Genomic DNA, 14,207 nt, shown 5'->3' with positions numbered 1-14,207 from the left:
ACCGGAGCCCTGGGGTCATCTGAAGAGCGGGGCCCCGAGGCCCCCGGGTCAGACAGAGAAGTCCGGGGCCTGCCCCAGAGCAGGACGCCGAAATCCACAGGCCAGGAGGCAAGGTCTCCGTGCCCCCTTTAGAGCAGGGCGCGGAGATCCCTGAGCAAGAGAACGAAGTCCCTGGTCCATCAGCGGGGCTGGACGCAGAACGCCCAGGGCCGCCTGCAGCTGAGGGTTTGGGGAGTCTCCGGTCCGGCAACCACGACCCCGAGCCGTCTGAAGCGCGAAGCGCGGGGTCCCCGAAGCACTGTCCTCTTCAGGATCCCGAGATCTCCTCCCCGGGGTCAGACTCCGAAGGTCCCCTGCAGCATTTTCTACCGCTCCCGAAGGCCCCCCACGAGCAGCTCATGGAGACGCCCATTGAGCGAGAAATACGCCGCAGCTGCGAACGCGAGGAGAGCCTGCGCCGGAGCCGAGGCCTGAGCCCTCGCCGCGCAGGCCGAGAATTCGTCGAGCTGCGCGTGCGGCGGGTGCTCAGCCTGCCCGGCCCCAGCCCCGCGCTCCCGCGCGCCTTGGAGCGCGCGCGGGCGGGCGCGCAGATGCAGCGAGACATCGAGCGGGAGGCTCACCGTCAGGCGGCGCTAGCGAGCCCCGCAGCCCCAGAGCAGCGCGCCCGGCCGCCGCTGCAGCCGTTGGGTGACCTCCGGCGATTCTTTGAGGACGCTGGGGGACGTGGCTCCTTGTCCGCGGCTGAAGGCGGCGCGGACCTGCACGGGCTGCCGGATGCCGGAGGCCCGCCGCGCTTGGCGGTGCAGGGTCGGTGCCCGGTGCTGGCCCGCGCCCCGCCGCGGGTCGCGCCGTCGCTGCTGGAGCAGGAGGTGCGCGAGGTGCTTGAGCGCGAGCGGGAGCTGCAGCGCCAGCGGCTCAGCGTCTACGGCACCGCCGAGTTCAAGGAGCCCGCGCCGAGCCTCACGGGTAAGCACGCGCGCCGCGACGCTGGGGTCTGTCAGGGCTCCAGCCGCCCTCACCGACTGCCCAACTCCAGGGGCCCCTCTTCTGGCCCTCAAGGTACCCCCCTCAGGCTCCCAGACGCCCTGCGCTCCACTCTGTACTCGGGATGGTCGACTCCCGAATCCACCTCACTAGGCTCTTGGTGAGGAAGGGAGGGGGGGTTCTAGGTGTCTTTATCGGGTTCCGTGGAACCCCTGGGTTCTGGCACTCCTGGAGCCACTTCCGCACTCTGGGTTCGCCTCCCTCCTCCCTCAGGTTGCTCCCTCCTTCGGAATGGAGGTTTCCATGGGAAGGAGGGTAAACGCCTGTGTGTTTAAGGGGCGCGGCCGGCCTCCTTGGTCCTGGCCGCCTCCAGCTGGTGACAGGAGGGGCAACCCCGGCTGAGCGCCCCTTCCCCCGCAGCGAGCAGCGGCGACGGAAAGCTGGCGGTGATCTGGCCTCCGCGCAGAAAGGCATCTGAGAGCGGCTTGGAGCAGGTGGGAACCCCCTTTCTCCTCTTGCCTCAAGCGCTAGTCGCTCTTCCCTCCCCTCACCCTGGGCGCCAGGGTGCTGGGCCAGGGAAAAGTGCACCCCCGCGCCCTTCGGAAACTCACTCTAGGCTAGGGCACAAAGTTCTGGGCACGGCCCGGGAGTGCCCAGGATGAGGTAGTCCCAGGGCCCAAACCGCCCCACCCTGTGAGTCGTTCCTGCGGTGCGCGGGTCCTTTAAAGTCAGCCTTCCGTCTGGCGTCCTCTCCCCAGGAGGAGCAGAAGACGATGTTCCAGCAGGCTGGGACCCCCTGCCAGACGTAACATGTACATCAGAGGAAACTGGTAGGGCTGCCCAGGTGCTCTCAGAATCCACTGAAGGCCTGGAAGAAGGCCAGCGGGTCTGCACAGGACAAGATGAAATCGACCAGCCCTCCTTGAACCTGACTTTGTGAAACTGACCAGTCTCTTCTATAAAACTGTTAGTCCCCACTGGGGAACACTACCACTCTCAAACCGCCAGTGAAACTGTCAAGCCCTTCTCCGCCTAACTGCAAACCGAACTGGTCTCTGCCTCCGGCCTTTGCAATTAGGAGACCAGGGTCTCCGCCTCGGCTATCCTCACTCCCCAATAAAGCCCTTTCTTTCTGGGCAGTTGAGGCTGTTTTCCTCTGGGTCCTCTTCGTCTGGGCTGGGGCTGGAGCGCGCCCGGCAGAGGAAGTCCTGAGAAAGCTGCAGGAGGCGCGGGCCAGAATACAGAACGTGCCCCTTAGTGCCGAGTTCTGGGACTGCTGGTCTCCCCCGGCCCGGGACGGGTCCTGGTGCCCCCTGGCGGCGGATGCGCAAACTGCGGCGTTCGGACGAATGAGCTCAAGCCCTCTCTTTTTCCAGACAGCGTCAACATTTATTGGTGCCAACGGAATGCCCGGAGCTGGGCGCTGGCTAGACAGAGGTGATAAGAGGTTGTTCCTGTCCTGAGGACGTAAACAACAGCTACCCAAAAAAATGGGGCGGTGGTGAAGGTACAAGCTTCTCAACAGGGTATAGAAGGCCATATATAATCTGTCCAGCTATGGCAAACTTCACATGCCTTATAGATCCCAGACAGATATTAAGGAGAGAAATGGGGTGTGCTGTAAAATGCCTTGTTTCAACGGGCAGATAAGTGTTCCTCCATATCAACAGTACTACCAATGAGTAAACTCAGTGGCACCAGAGCTTCTGATTTCCAAAAAGTGGGGGGGGGGGGGGGGAGCGGTGAGGAGGGAACCAAGCCTTTAAAAGAGGAATCTAGGGGAGTCAGGGTGGCTCAGACAGTTAATCATGTGACTTGGGTTCAGGTTATAATCTGCAATCTGGAGATGGAGCTCCATGTCTGCCTCCCCCCTCGGCAGGGGAGTCTGCTTCTGCCCCTGGCCCCCCAACTCTGCTTGTGCATTCACTCACTCTCTCTCAAATAAATAAAATCTTTAGAAAAATTAAAGAGAGGGCCACCTGCGTGGCTCAGTCATTAAGCGTCTGCTTCGGCTGGGGTCATGATCCCAGGGTCCTGTGATCTGGCTGCCTCTGGCTCCCTGCTGGGTGGGGTGCCTGCTTCTCCCTCTCCCACTCCCCCTGCTTGTATGCCCTCTCTCGCTGTCTCTGTCAAATAAATAAAATCTTAAAAAAAAAAATAAAAGAGAAATCTACTGAACTTTATTTAAATGTGACTTTTGGGGCACTTGGGTGGCTCAGGTCACGATCCCAGGCTCAGCTGGCAGCCTGCTTCTCCCTCTGTAACTCCCCCTGCTTGCGCTTTCTTTCTCTCAAATAAATAAAATATTAAAAAAATAACTAGAAAACTCTTTAAATTGGGGGTGGGGGGGGCAGGAGATGCGGTAAGCAGCAGCTGTTTGCCATAAAGCTTGCAGCTCTCAATTGGCAAGCCCTTCTTAATTTCTCTCCTAAGCTGAGAGGTTCAAGTCCCCCTTTGATGGAGTTCAAGAGAGTTTGTGAACACCCTAACTTGAATAACTGTATCTGTGCACTTTTATTCTTTGGTTTTAGGGTACCGGCTTCTTAGGGGCGCCCTAAGACCAAGAAAAGACCCAGGAATGTTTTAGAATCACTGTTTCAACTCTTGGATTTGTCCAACTATGTATGCCCTGGGTCTAGCAACAGGCTTGATTCTCCATAGGGAGGACAAGTAGCTCATTAAGAATGAAAGAATGCTCACACAGCATTGGACCCCAATGGGGTCCAAAAAGGAACCACCTGATTCCGGCATCAGCACACTGAACACGTACTTGATGGTGACTCTGCTGAGAGAGCAAAGATCCAGCACTGCCAAGGGGGGAAATGGAAACAGCCAGAGCAGATTTTTTTTTAAAGATTTTATTTATTGGGGTGCCTGGGTGGCTCAGTGGGTCATGATCTCAGGGTCCTGGGATCGAGCCCCACATCAGGCTCTCTGCTCGGTGAGGAGCCTGCTTCCCCTTCTCTCTATGCCTGCCTTTCTGCCTACTTGTGATCTTTCTGTCAAAATCTTTAAAAAAAGATTTTATTTATGACAGAAAGAGCGAGAGAGGAAACACAAGCACAGGGGAGCTGGAGAGGGAGAAGCAGGCTCCCCACCTTAGCAGGGAGCCCAATATGGGGCTAGATCCCAGGACGCAGGGGCCACCCAGGCGCTCCCAGAGCAGATTCTTAATTCCCAGCAGGGTTGCTAAGATCTAAGCCTGTAGAGTTGACAGCACTACTTAAATGTGGACCTGGGTTCTCCACCTTCCCTGCCCTGACTCCACTGAGGCACCCTTACACCAAGCAAATCAGAATCTGAGGGGCAGCTTGGCTTCAGTATTTTTTAAAGCTCTAAGGTGTTTCCCACATGGAGCCAAGTGTGAGAACCATCATGTAGGTAGATGTAGGCTAGCAGTTCTCAAACTGTAGCGTTTGGACTAGCAGCCTCTGGATGGCTTGGGAACTTCTCACATTCTGAGCCCCCAACCCAGACTTTAAAATTAGACCCTCCACACGATTCCATGCTAAAGGTGGAGAATCACCGTTATAGATAGTTCAAAAGCAACAGGATTCAGGACATCAAACCTGTTTCCTTCTTCTCCGAGTACTGCCACCATGCGCCAGAAATCATTAATCTTTTTATTTTTTTTTTTAAAGATTTTATTTATTTGTTTGTTTGACAGACAGAGATCACAAGTAGGCAGAGAGGCAGGCAGAGAGAGATGGGGAAGCAGGCTCCCTGCTAAGCAGAGAGCCCAATGTGGAGCTCTATCCCAGGATCCTGGGATCATGACCTGAGCTGAAGGCAGAGGCTTTGATCCACTGAACTACCCAGGCGCCCCCAGAAATCTTTAGCCTTTTTTTTTTTTTTAAGATTTTATTCATTTATTTGACAGAAATCACAAGTAGGCAGAGAGGCAGGCAGAGAGAGAGGAAGGGAAGCAGGCTCCCTGCTGAGCAGAGAGCCAGACGCGGGGCTCGATCCCAGGACCCCAGAATCATGACCTGGGCCAAAGGCAGAGGCTCAACCCACCAAGCTACCCAGGCACCCCAGAAATCTTTAGTCTTAAGTGGCCTGTGGATTTGCCTTAAGGGACATAGTCTAAAGCTATGTCTGAACTGAGATGTGCTGTAAGTATGAAAGACACACCAGACTTCAAAGACTTATTAACTGAAAGGGGGAACTATCTCAATTTCTTGCATTAAGTATATGTTGAAATAATATTTTGGATATATTGGGTTAAATAAAAATCACTAAGATTTATCTGTGTTTTTTTTTTTAACCTCACCTTTTAAAATGTAGTTACTAGGCGGTTTGAAATTACATATATGACTCGCATTTGTGGCTCAATTTAAACTTCTATGGACTAAGCTAAAGAGCTTACTGTGTGTGTGTGTGTGTGTGTGTGTGTGTGTGTGTGTGTGTGTGTGTGTGTAACTCACAGGAACTAACTTAAAACCGTATTAGTGGGTGCCTGGGTGGCTCAGTTGGTTGAGCAACTGCCTTCGGCTCAGGTCATGATCCTCTGGAGTGCCGGGATCGAGTCCCAGGATCAAGTCCCGCATAGGGCTCCCAGCTCCCCGGAGAGTCTGCATCTCCCTGTGACCTTCTCCCCTCTCATGCCTTCTCTCACTTACTCTCTCTCCCTCTCTCAATGGATAAATAAAATCTTAAAAAAAAAAAAAAAGTATTACGGAGCTTCAGAATCCCCTTGAACTCATTCAGACTAAACAATCTTAATGAAGTCAAATTGTACCCCCTGCCGTCCCCCAAAGATGAAGGGTTCTGGTGTCCAATCCGGACGACTCACTTTACCTCTCACGTCCGCTTTTGTCATCTTAAACTGGGGTTTACACTACTATGTGCCAGGGAGTTTTAGGTTAGTGCTTTGCTCAAAAATTTAAAGGTTAGGTCTCCCCTGACTCCAAAAATGCTACAAGGAACGAAAAGGCATGCCTTAAATGAGGGGGTAACTCGCAGATGAGTGACAGTCGGGTGAGGAAGGACAACCTTCCTCTCACAAGGGACCAGCTGCAATTGCCCCGCCACTTGCCCGCTGTAGCTTTGAATATGTGAGTTTACCTCAACCCGGGTCTCCTTTCCTGTCCAAGGTCGGAGTTAAGCTTAGAAATCCCAAGTTGGAATTCCTTACGGCTTTCCCACCGGCCCGCGCCCGGGACACCCCGCCGAGTAAGACGACCTGCCCACTCCGTGACCCAAAAGCTGGAAGAAGATTTAACTCTGGCTTCTCGGAAACTGACCTGGGGCTCTTTCCTGGGGCACGTCGGGAAATATAGTCTTTTCGGTAAAAAGAAGCCACTTCCGGGTCAAAACACGGGAGTTGGCGTGGCTCCGGGGTCCCTTCCCCCATTGGGTGTTAAATTTCCCGGCTACCCAAAACTTGCGGTTTTTTGGGTTCCGGTTGTTGACAGGCACCGCTACTTCCCTTTTAGCTTCATGTGCGCCTCTGCGCATGCCTTGAGCGCTTGTTCGCCAGTCGAGGGACTTTGGTTTTGCTTGAAAGACTACATTTCCCAGAAGGCCGCGCGAGTGGGCGGGGCTCCCTCGCCCCAAGGGGTGGGGCGCGGCACTGCGAGCGGAGGCTGAGCCTGTGACCTCTTTCTTTCTTTTATTTAACGCAAAACTGGTGTGTCCACACGAAGGGCTCCGCGGCCGAGCCGGACCCGGTGCCCACTGGCCAGCTCGGCCTGGCCCTTGGAAGGCGAGGCCGAGGTGCCCTGGGAGAACGAGTGAGCCCTTCCCCTGCTCCCTCTCCTGGAGTTTGGAACTGTCAAGCTCCAGCTTACACCCTCCCTGCAGGGTCAAGACCCCTGCGCGGTCCACGCCGCGGGCCCGGCCGCGCTCGGGGGCCGGGCCGGGCCTGCCTGGCCCGTGAGGATCTGCACCAGCAGGTCGGTGGCCAGCATGTGCGAGGGCTCCTCAAAGCCGATGGTCAGCAGCTGCTGGTAGTCCCCAGGCGGCTGTGGGCACAAAATCCTGGGGGCCAGAACAGGCAGGCCAGGACGTGAGCGCCCCCCTGCTTCTCGGGAGCCCCTCCCCTCAAGTGAAAGGCTGTAGCTGAAAGCGGCTTTGTTTCATCTGGGGGTGGAAAAAACCCTGGGGGGAAAGTGGTTTCCTTGTTGATGAGAAACCTAGAGGGTAATGGCTCTGGGAGGCTGAACAGCTCTAGCCCTGACCTCGCCTATCACCCAGCTAGCTGTGTGTCCTTGGGCGGGTAACTTAACCTCTCTGAGCACCTGTTTTCTTTGTAAAATGGTGCTTAAAGTGTAGACCTCAATGGGTTGTTACACAAGTCTGCATAAAGCACTTTTCAGGGCACAATAAAATACTGTCCTTATTACCAAGGGAAACAATATTGGGGGAAGTTGGTCTTTGGTGGGGTTCTGCCCCTCCCTCCAAGCCCCAAACCCACTTTGCCATCACCCCAACTCCTACCATGAATAAAGGTCATCCTCGGGAGGTCCTAGCGGCACCCACCGGCCAATGGACCACAGCTTCTGGATCTGGGGGCACGAATTGGCCGGACTCTTGCCTGTGTCTTCCCATGTATCCCGATAGCACAGGAAGTAGCTGGGAGAGGAGGGGGCATCAGTTAAGAATGAACAGTTTCCTAGCTTCTTCTGCTGAGGGCTTTGATTCTGGGGGTGAGGTGGAACTCCTCAGAATTTGCCCTCAAATTCTCAGGTGGCTCAATACTGAGGTCTTTTCTCCCTGTCAGCTTACTTTTAAGATGAGGACTTTTATGTTAATGGGAGGGTGAGTTTTGTTTGTTTGTTTGTTTTTAAAGGTGGGGATGGCCTTTCAAAGATCTTTGGTTTCCTGCTTGGCTTTCCATGCTCTGGTGGTGGTGGTCACCAGAGGCCTACACTGGCATTCTGCGGAGAGAGGGGAGAACTTTGGTTCTATTAGGGGACTCACTAATCCACATGGGAATCTTGTCCTCTGCTGCTGGGCTCTGGGGTGGCTTCCAGGTTCCAACGCATCTTCTTGTAGAGGTATCTGGGGAAGCGGCTGGCGGTGTAGGCGGCTGGGGCACAGTATCTGAAGATGGACACCTCGTGAGAAGGGCTGATGGAGAACCTCCCGCAGAAGAAACAAGAGATGCTGGCAGGAGATGGGAGAGTCGGGAGTGAGGCTGGGCTCTGGACTCCACCCTCTCCCCACCCCCATTCCTGTGTCCTACCCTTTTACCTTAGGGGGTCAGTATCCTCCAGGTCCACGAACCCAAAGGAGGCATACATGAGGACCAGCTGTTCCAGGCGTAGGGTCAGCTGTTGGGAGATCTCCAACAGCTGCATGGAAGAAGGGATGTAATGAGATTAGCTGGCCTACCGGGATGCCCTCCCCCCACCCTCTCCCACTCCTGAGGGGTGAAGAAAGGGGCATAGGGTCTAGGAAATCTCCACACACCCCCTTTCGGACCAGCTCCTGCAGGGCTCCATAGATGGGGGGCACACTCCGTGCAGCTGCCTCCAGGTAGAGAAAGTAGGGCTCACACATCTGTAAGAAGGTGGGCATGGCCTTTGCCAGCTGTTCCTTCTGTACTCGGTCCCTGCTAAAGGGAAAAGAGGGCCTTTGCCTAGGGTCCCTCACTCCCCATTTCCCATTCTACTCACTGCTGACTTGTACCCCTGGCCTGGACCCCCTATTAAAAATTCTGCCTGCGCCAGGCCTTTCTCAGAGTATCTTCTGGGACCATTTCCATCAAAACAATTGGGAACACTTGTTAAGATGCTGACACCTGAGTTCTACCACTGACTTTAACTCAAAATTTCCTGTAGGGTGGAGCCCAGAAATTTAGGGTTTAAACAGTCTCCACGAGAATTCCAATGAATACTGAAATGTAAGAATTTCAGTCCCTTTCCCCCTGGGTTGGGCATCACACTATACTTTGGTGGTGGTCGTGGTGGGGCTCTCACACTGGTAGCCAGCTGGGCCAAATCTGGCACAGATTGGTTTTGTTTAGCCTGCCCAGAGTTCAAAATGTAAGCCAACAGTTAAAAACTGGGAGAAAAGTCCTCATGAATTGGGGGCCCCTGGGGGCCACCTAATAGCAGGCACTCCCTAACCCCAAATTTCTCCACAGTTCTTATCACTCTTCGAGATGGGATCCGCAATCAGCTAGCTTCATTTACGGTTTCTGGCTCCTGGTGCTTTTGAGTTTGGGAACCTAGCATGTGTTGCCCATCCTATTACCCTCTCCTCAGTCTCATTCTCGGGACCTAGGACCCCATCCAGCATCACCTGTAAAGCAAGTAGCTCTGGAAATCATCTGCCTTCTTGAGCAGGTAGCGGAGCTGTTCGGTGATGGGGCTGAACATGGTGTCCAAGGGTAGGCGAGGAGGGGCGGGGCCTGGGCCGGGGGCCAGGGGCTCGGGGGAAGGAGTAGCGGTAGAGGCCTCCGGCAGCTGCCCCTGGACATCCTCCGGTTCTGCCTCCGGGGGGTTCCCAGGCCCGCCAGGGGACGCCGACCAGGAGGGGTCTCCGCAGGGCTGAGCCCCAGGTTCCAAGTCGTCCTGGGGCGGTGTTTCCCCAGGGCCCGGGGGGAGCGGCTCCACGAACCACTGCTCGGTAGCCATCGTAGGGTCGCAGGCGAGGACCGCAGCTCTTTAAGCCTCCGCCGCTCACGTCGGCCGCGGGTTCGACCCCGCCCCGGGAACCTCGGACTTGCCCGGACTGGGAATGCGGCCCCCCTCCAACTCGCCCCTGCCTCGACCTCTCTGCCCGCGCCGCGCCGCACGGAGGGAGTTCGCCTCGTTTGAATTTCAACACGCGGGAGGGGCGCGCCTCTCCGGTCGGCGCTGCGCGCCCGCCCGCGGGGCCCCGCGCACATGCGCGCTCCAGGAACCTGGCTTGGGGGACGCGTCCAGATAAAGAGGCGTCCTGGGCCGGTGCTGGCGCGGTCCCGTCCTGGGGTGCCGCCCGGGGGGCCAGCACTTTTCTCCTAGGCGGTTTCCTAGGGAAGAGGGGTCTTTATCGAGCCTCCAAACCCGGGGTGCAGGTACATGAAGGGAGGACGCCCCTGCTGCGTAGAGTCTGACTCTGGCCCCCGAATCTGTGTATTTTTTAAAAAACTCTAATGGAGTTGGAAAACTATATTTGAATTTAGTAGGGACTTGTGATGTCAGTAGCTGTTCCAACTGGTTACAATACTAAAAATCTTCACTTGGAAAAACGTGCGGATCCCATGATCTCATCCCTTCCGTTCCTTTTAATTGGCCCAGACCGGGAGCCCTGGAGACCCTACCATGGGTCCAGGACAGACCCCTGCCCCCAACACTTAGAGACTAGATTCTTGGTGGTGTGCCAAAGCTGACAGACATACAGCTAGGAAGCCAAATACATTAATTACACTTAAAAAGACTGGGTAAAGAACTCAGACAGGTGTCTGACCCCACCCCCTGTGACCCTGAGCAAGCATCTTTGCTGGGCTGAGCCAGTTGCCTCTTCCAGAAAGTGGTGTTTTATGAGCTCTCTGCCTGTGGGGCTGCAGAGAGAACAACCGAGAAAATGCTCATAAAGCCTAGTTAGCTGCTGGTCACTCAACAAATATTTGAGCCCCTACTGTGTGCCTGGGCACTGTTCTGAGCATGGGGAGGTGACCCGACTAGGCAAATATTCCTGCTCTCCCGCAGCACTTCCTGTCCTAGCTGGCTGTCAGGCAGCCCCACACACTACCTATCTTCCTCCTCAAACAATTTTGTCTGAACCCTAGACTCTCCCAGGAGGCCCATAGCTCTTCAAGCTCCTCCCCCCATTCCATTCATAAAATTGAACTGGCATTTTTTTTTAAAACTTTATTTAAAAAACCTTCGGTGCAATATTAAAAAGCAATACAGCCAGCTGGAGCGACAACCAACAGAAAGAAAGGAGAGGGTTAGGGAAGACCCAGAGACCCCACCCCAGCTGTTCCCAGGGTGCAGACTGGGATGGGGCATGGGCGGTGGGGGAGAGAGGAAAGGCCACCCACCAAAATGAATAGGCAGAACAGAACATTTATATAGGAAACATCTGGCTGAACTGAAGAGGATCTAGGGGAGATAGGAAGCCCCCGTTTTTCTTTTTTTTTTTGTTTTTTTTTTTTCCAAAAATGTCCTAGACTTGGGGGGAGGGCTAGCCTCCTGGGGTGACATGAGCAGGCCCTGTCCCACCCCATACTCCTCTATCATGGAGTATAGGATGTGCTGGGGGCCAGATGTGTGTATGCCGGGGAAACACAGGGAAGAGATGAGTAGGGAGGAATGCCCCCTCACTGGAATCTGTTATGAGGGCTGAGAGTGTCCCCATCCAGCTCCTGGACTCTGGGGGTCTTGGGTGAGATGGGGGCCGGAATGGGCTGGGGCTGGGGGGAGGCTGGGCGCTCAGCCTAGAAAGCCATCAGGGTCGTCATCCTCAAAGTGGCCTTGCTGCAGCACCTTGATGTGGTGCTCGTAGATTTTCAGGGCTGGGCCCAGGCGGATGGACAGGCCAGTCAGCACATCTGTGCGCTGCATGAGCAGCAAAGACTTGCCATCAATTTCCTGGGTGGGACAGAGAGAGAGCGAGCAGGGTGAGAGCAGGGTGAGAGCTGACCCCCACTGAGGCCCTGGAATAGAGGGGCACACCGAGGGCTGGGAACTCGCCTGCTCTTGGAAAGCTGTTGCCTGTTCCGGGAAGCCGGCCTCGGTGAAGTACTCAACCACGTCCATCACCGTCCACTCCACGGGGTCAGCCGGCTTCTCTTTGCGCCCCGAGCTGTGTCAGAACAGAGGGAACCAGTGAGAAGCGATACTCCCCCGGTTCTGTTACACCCATGAAAGCAACACCCCCGTTTCTCAAATACCCCAACTTACGGACAGCCAAAGGGGGTTCCATCGGCCCCTGGTAGGGCTGGTTTTCCTGGGGGCAAAGGCACAGGGGACGGGGAGTCTGGCCCAGTGGCAGCAGAGGCTGGGAAAGAAAACACATATGCCTGTGGCTTTGTCTTGGGGCTCAGTTCCTCCCCACCAGGCAATACCCCCCAACTCAGAGAGATCCTTACCTGATCCCCCTTCCTTATTCATGGCTGCCATGGAGAACACTTGGCGGGTACCACTGACTGGTGCCGGCCCCCGGCTTTCATCCTGGCCCTGGTGGGGTCCACAGGGTGTCCACTCCTTGACCCTCTCCTTGGCACTCTGAGGGCCTCGCTCGCCATTAAGCTGGTGGTGCTGGGCACCTGCTGGACGGTCACCCTCAGGCACCTCTGAGCCCTCAGACACATCATCCTCGTCATCCTCCTCTTCCTCGTCTTCTTCCTCCTCTTCCTTCTCAAGCACTCGCTCTTCTCCACCTCTCTGGTGCCGGGGAGAGAGGCAGGAAAGGTTAGTAGCTGTTCTGGCCCCGGGCCCAGTCCCTGGGATCCAGGACCGGGTGGTGTGCTTAACACCCACCTTTAATATCAACACGGACTAACTTTTACGCATTCAGTCCGTGCCAGGCTCTGTGTTAATAAAGCCTTCAGTAGCCAAATCTCACTAAACTCGCTCAACAACCTCAAGGGGTCGCTACTGCTATTAAGTCGCGTTTTACAAGCGGAGGAAACTGAGGCTCGGCAAGATTAAGTCACTTGCCAAGGTCACCAAGCGCCGAACCCGCAGTTAAGACGCGAAAAGCCAGGGCCGCCCGCCGCCCGATTCCTCCCGGGACTCGCGCCCAGCCACCAACTTCGCCCGCACCTGCCTACCGCGCGGCACCCCCCCCTTCCCCGGCGCGCTCACCTTGCTCCGCGACGCGCGGGCGCTGGCGGCCGGCGGCGCCCGTCCGGGCCTGTCCCCGCGGGGCAGCGCGAGCGCTCCGAGGCGGGTACGCTCCAGGCGGCCCCGCGCTGCCGCCTCTTCCTCCAGCAGCCCCTGCACGCGGCCGCGAGTCAGGCGGCCGCCGGCGCCGCCGCTGCCCCCGAGGTAGCGCACGACTTCCCGCAGGCTCACGGGCCGCGCCGGGCCGCCGGCCCGCGCCGCGCCCCCCTCCGGCGGCTGCTGTGGCTGCGGCGGCGGCGGCTGCTGCTGCTGTGGCGGCGCCGGCGGCTGTGGCGGCGGCGGCAGCGGCGGCTCCCGGGCGGCGACGGCGGGCGGGGGGGCGCGGCGCGGGCCGGCCGGGGGCGCCACTGCCGGAGGAGCGGCGGGCGCGGGCGGCGGCGCGGCCAGGGGCGCGGCCCGCTGCGCGCGGGGGCCCGGCTGCGCGGGGCCGGGCGAGGGGGGCGCTGTGGCGGCGGCGGCGGCGGCCGCGCGGGGCGCCCGGGCCGGGGCGGTGGCGGCGACGGGCGCGGGCGGTGGCGGCGGGGCGGGCGTGGGCGGCGGCGCGGCGGCGGCGGCGGCGGGGCCCCCGCGGGGGGCGCGCGGCGGGGCCGGCGGGGTGGCTCCGCGCCGGGGCGGCTGGACGCGCGCCGCGTTGCGGTACGAGATGCTCCCCTTGTAGCTGACCCGGAGCACGGCGCGCTGCTGGATCAGTTTCTCGAGCTCGGCGCGCGTGCGCTCCGGCTCCGGGCCGTGCCGCCGCCGCACCATCCGGCAGATGCGCTCCAGGTCCGGCCGCGCCTTGCGCGAGCGCAGCGAGTCGATGGTGTCCAGGATCCACTCTTGGTAGTGCGGGGAAGCGGCGGACGACGAGGCAGCGGCCGCCGTGGTGGCGGCCGCCGCCGTCTCCGGCGGGGGTAGGGCCGGGGGCCCCGCCATGCCTCCCGCCCGGCCCGGCTGCACCGTGCGCGCTGCCTCCCTCCCAGCGCGGCGCCCCCCTCCCCGGCTCCCCTCCCTCCGCCGCTGCCCGCCTCCTCCGCCTCCCCCCCCGGGGGGCGCAGCGCCTCGGCGGAGCGGCGGCGGCGCTGCTGTTTCTTTGCAAAAAAAAAAAAAAAAAAAAAAGCGAGAGAGAGGGAGCGCGAGAGAGAAAAAACAGTGAGAGAGAAAGAAAAGAGAGAAAAAATATGCACACACTCACTCACTCGCACGCACGCACACACAGACCCGCTTCTGCTGGGCGCGCGCGGGGCCGGGGATGCGAGGAGGGAGGAGGGGAGCGCGGCGCGGCCGGCCCCTCCCCGCCGCCGCCGCCGCCGCACGCGCGCCCTGCGCCCGGGACACTCCGGCCCCCCTTCCTTCCCTCCCTCCCTCCTCCCCGCCGCCCGCCTTCCTCCCTCCCACCCCCACGCGCCCGCTTTTAAGGTGGAGCCCGGGCCCCCCGCCCGCCCCCTTTACCCTGCGCTC

At 58.2% G+C, this 14,207-nt stretch overlaps 3 protein-coding genes across 5 annotated transcripts; 1 reads left to right on the top strand and 2 right to left on the bottom strand.

The window, feature by feature from the left end:
• The first annotated feature begins 398 nt into the window (after nucleotides 1–398).
• Nucleotides 399–2,123, top strand: MISP3 (MISP family member 3). 2 transcript variants are annotated; one of them, XR_007122328.1, is made up of 3 exons: nucleotides 399–966; nucleotides 1,258–1,478; nucleotides 1,743–2,123. XR_007122328.1 is itself a non-coding variant. In XM_047700450.1 (3 exons), exons 1-3 carry the CDS (start codon nucleotides 399–401, stop codon nucleotides 1,791–1,793), a joined length of 693 nt encoding a protein of 230 aa, XP_047556406.1. In that variant the 3' UTR covers nucleotides 1,794–2,123. The 2 variants fall into 2 exon arrangements, 1 of the variants encoding a protein (XP_047556406.1); XM_047700450.1 differs by having other exon boundaries at nucleotides 1,405–1,478.
• Nucleotides 2,124–6,590: 4,467 nt separating this feature from the next.
• Nucleotides 6,591–9,738, bottom strand: C1H19orf67 (chromosome 1 C19orf67 homolog). Of its 2 annotated transcripts, none has more exons than XM_047716972.1 (6): nucleotides 9,235–9,738; nucleotides 8,401–8,545; nucleotides 8,182–8,282; nucleotides 7,909–8,094; nucleotides 7,426–7,560; nucleotides 6,591–6,966 (listed from the first exon to the last, which is right to left on the bottom strand). In XM_047716972.1, the coding sequence occupies exons 1-6, from the start codon at nucleotides 9,567–9,569 to the stop codon at nucleotides 6,792–6,794; spliced, it is 1,077 nt and encodes a 358-aa protein (XP_047572928.1). In that variant the 5' UTR covers nucleotides 9,570–9,738; the 3' UTR covers nucleotides 6,591–6,791. The 2 variants fall into 2 exon arrangements, with proteins under 2 accessions (XP_047572928.1, XP_047572991.1); XM_047717035.1 differs by having other exon boundaries at nucleotides 8,401–8,542.
• A 1,337-nt stretch (nucleotides 9,739–11,075) lies between these two features.
• Nucleotides 11,076–14,037, bottom strand: SAMD1 (sterile alpha motif domain containing 1). Its single transcript, XM_047700370.1, has 5 exons — nucleotides 12,729–14,037; nucleotides 12,011–12,305; nucleotides 11,823–11,919; nucleotides 11,613–11,724; nucleotides 11,076–11,510 (listed from the first exon to the last, which is right to left on the bottom strand). The coding sequence occupies exons 1-5, from the start codon at nucleotides 13,680–13,682 to the stop codon at nucleotides 11,352–11,354; spliced, it is 1,617 nt and encodes a 538-aa protein (XP_047556326.1). The 5' UTR covers nucleotides 13,683–14,037; the 3' UTR covers nucleotides 11,076–11,351.
• Nucleotides 14,038–14,207: the final 170 nt, after the last annotated feature.

Source organism: Lutra lutra, chromosome 1 (assembly GCF_902655055.1).
Source record: "Lutra lutra chromosome 1, mLutLut1.2, whole genome shotgun sequence".
Classification (NCBI taxonomy): domain Eukaryota; kingdom Metazoa; phylum Chordata; class Mammalia; order Carnivora; family Mustelidae; genus Lutra; species Lutra lutra.
Note: the sequence above shows the minus strand (reverse complement) of the source record. Positions and strands in the feature narration are given on the sequence as shown.

Coding starts and splice junctions, on each gene's coding strand:
- MISP3 (XM_047700450.1), top strand. CDS start 399: ATGGAGACGCCCATTGAGCGAGAAATACGCCGCAGCTGCGAACGCGAG. Junction 967..1,404: donor GCCCGCGCCGAGCCTCACGG/GTAAGCACGCGC, acceptor CTTCCCCCGCAG/CGAGCAGCGGCGACGGAAAG. Junction 1,479..1,742: donor CTGAGAGCGGCTTGGAGCAG/GTGGGAACCCCC, acceptor TCCTCTCCCCAG/GAGGAGCAGAAGACGATGTT.
- C1H19orf67 (XM_047716972.1), bottom strand. CDS start 9,569: ATGGCTACCGAGCAGTGGTTCGTGGAGCCGCTCCCCCCGGGCCCTGGG. Junction 8,095..8,181: donor GAGGATACTGACCCCCTAAG/GTAAAAGGGTAG, acceptor ATCTCCTGCCAG/CATCTCTTGTTTCTTCTGCG. Junction 6,967..7,425: donor GAGGATGACCTTTATTCATG/GTAGGAGTTGGG, acceptor TCTGGCCCCCAG/GATTTTGTGCCCACAGCCGC.
- SAMD1 (XM_047700370.1), bottom strand. CDS start 13,682: ATGGCGGGGCCCCCGGCCCTACCCCCGCCGGAGACGGCGGCGGCCGCC. Junction 12,306..12,728: donor CCCGCGCGTCGCGGAGCAAG/GTGAGCGCGCCG, acceptor CCCCGGCACCAG/AGAGGTGGAGAAGAGCGAGT. Junction 11,725..11,822: donor GGAACCCCCTTTGGCTGTCC/GTAAGTTGGGGT, acceptor GTTCTGACACAG/CTCGGGGCGCAAAGAGAAGC.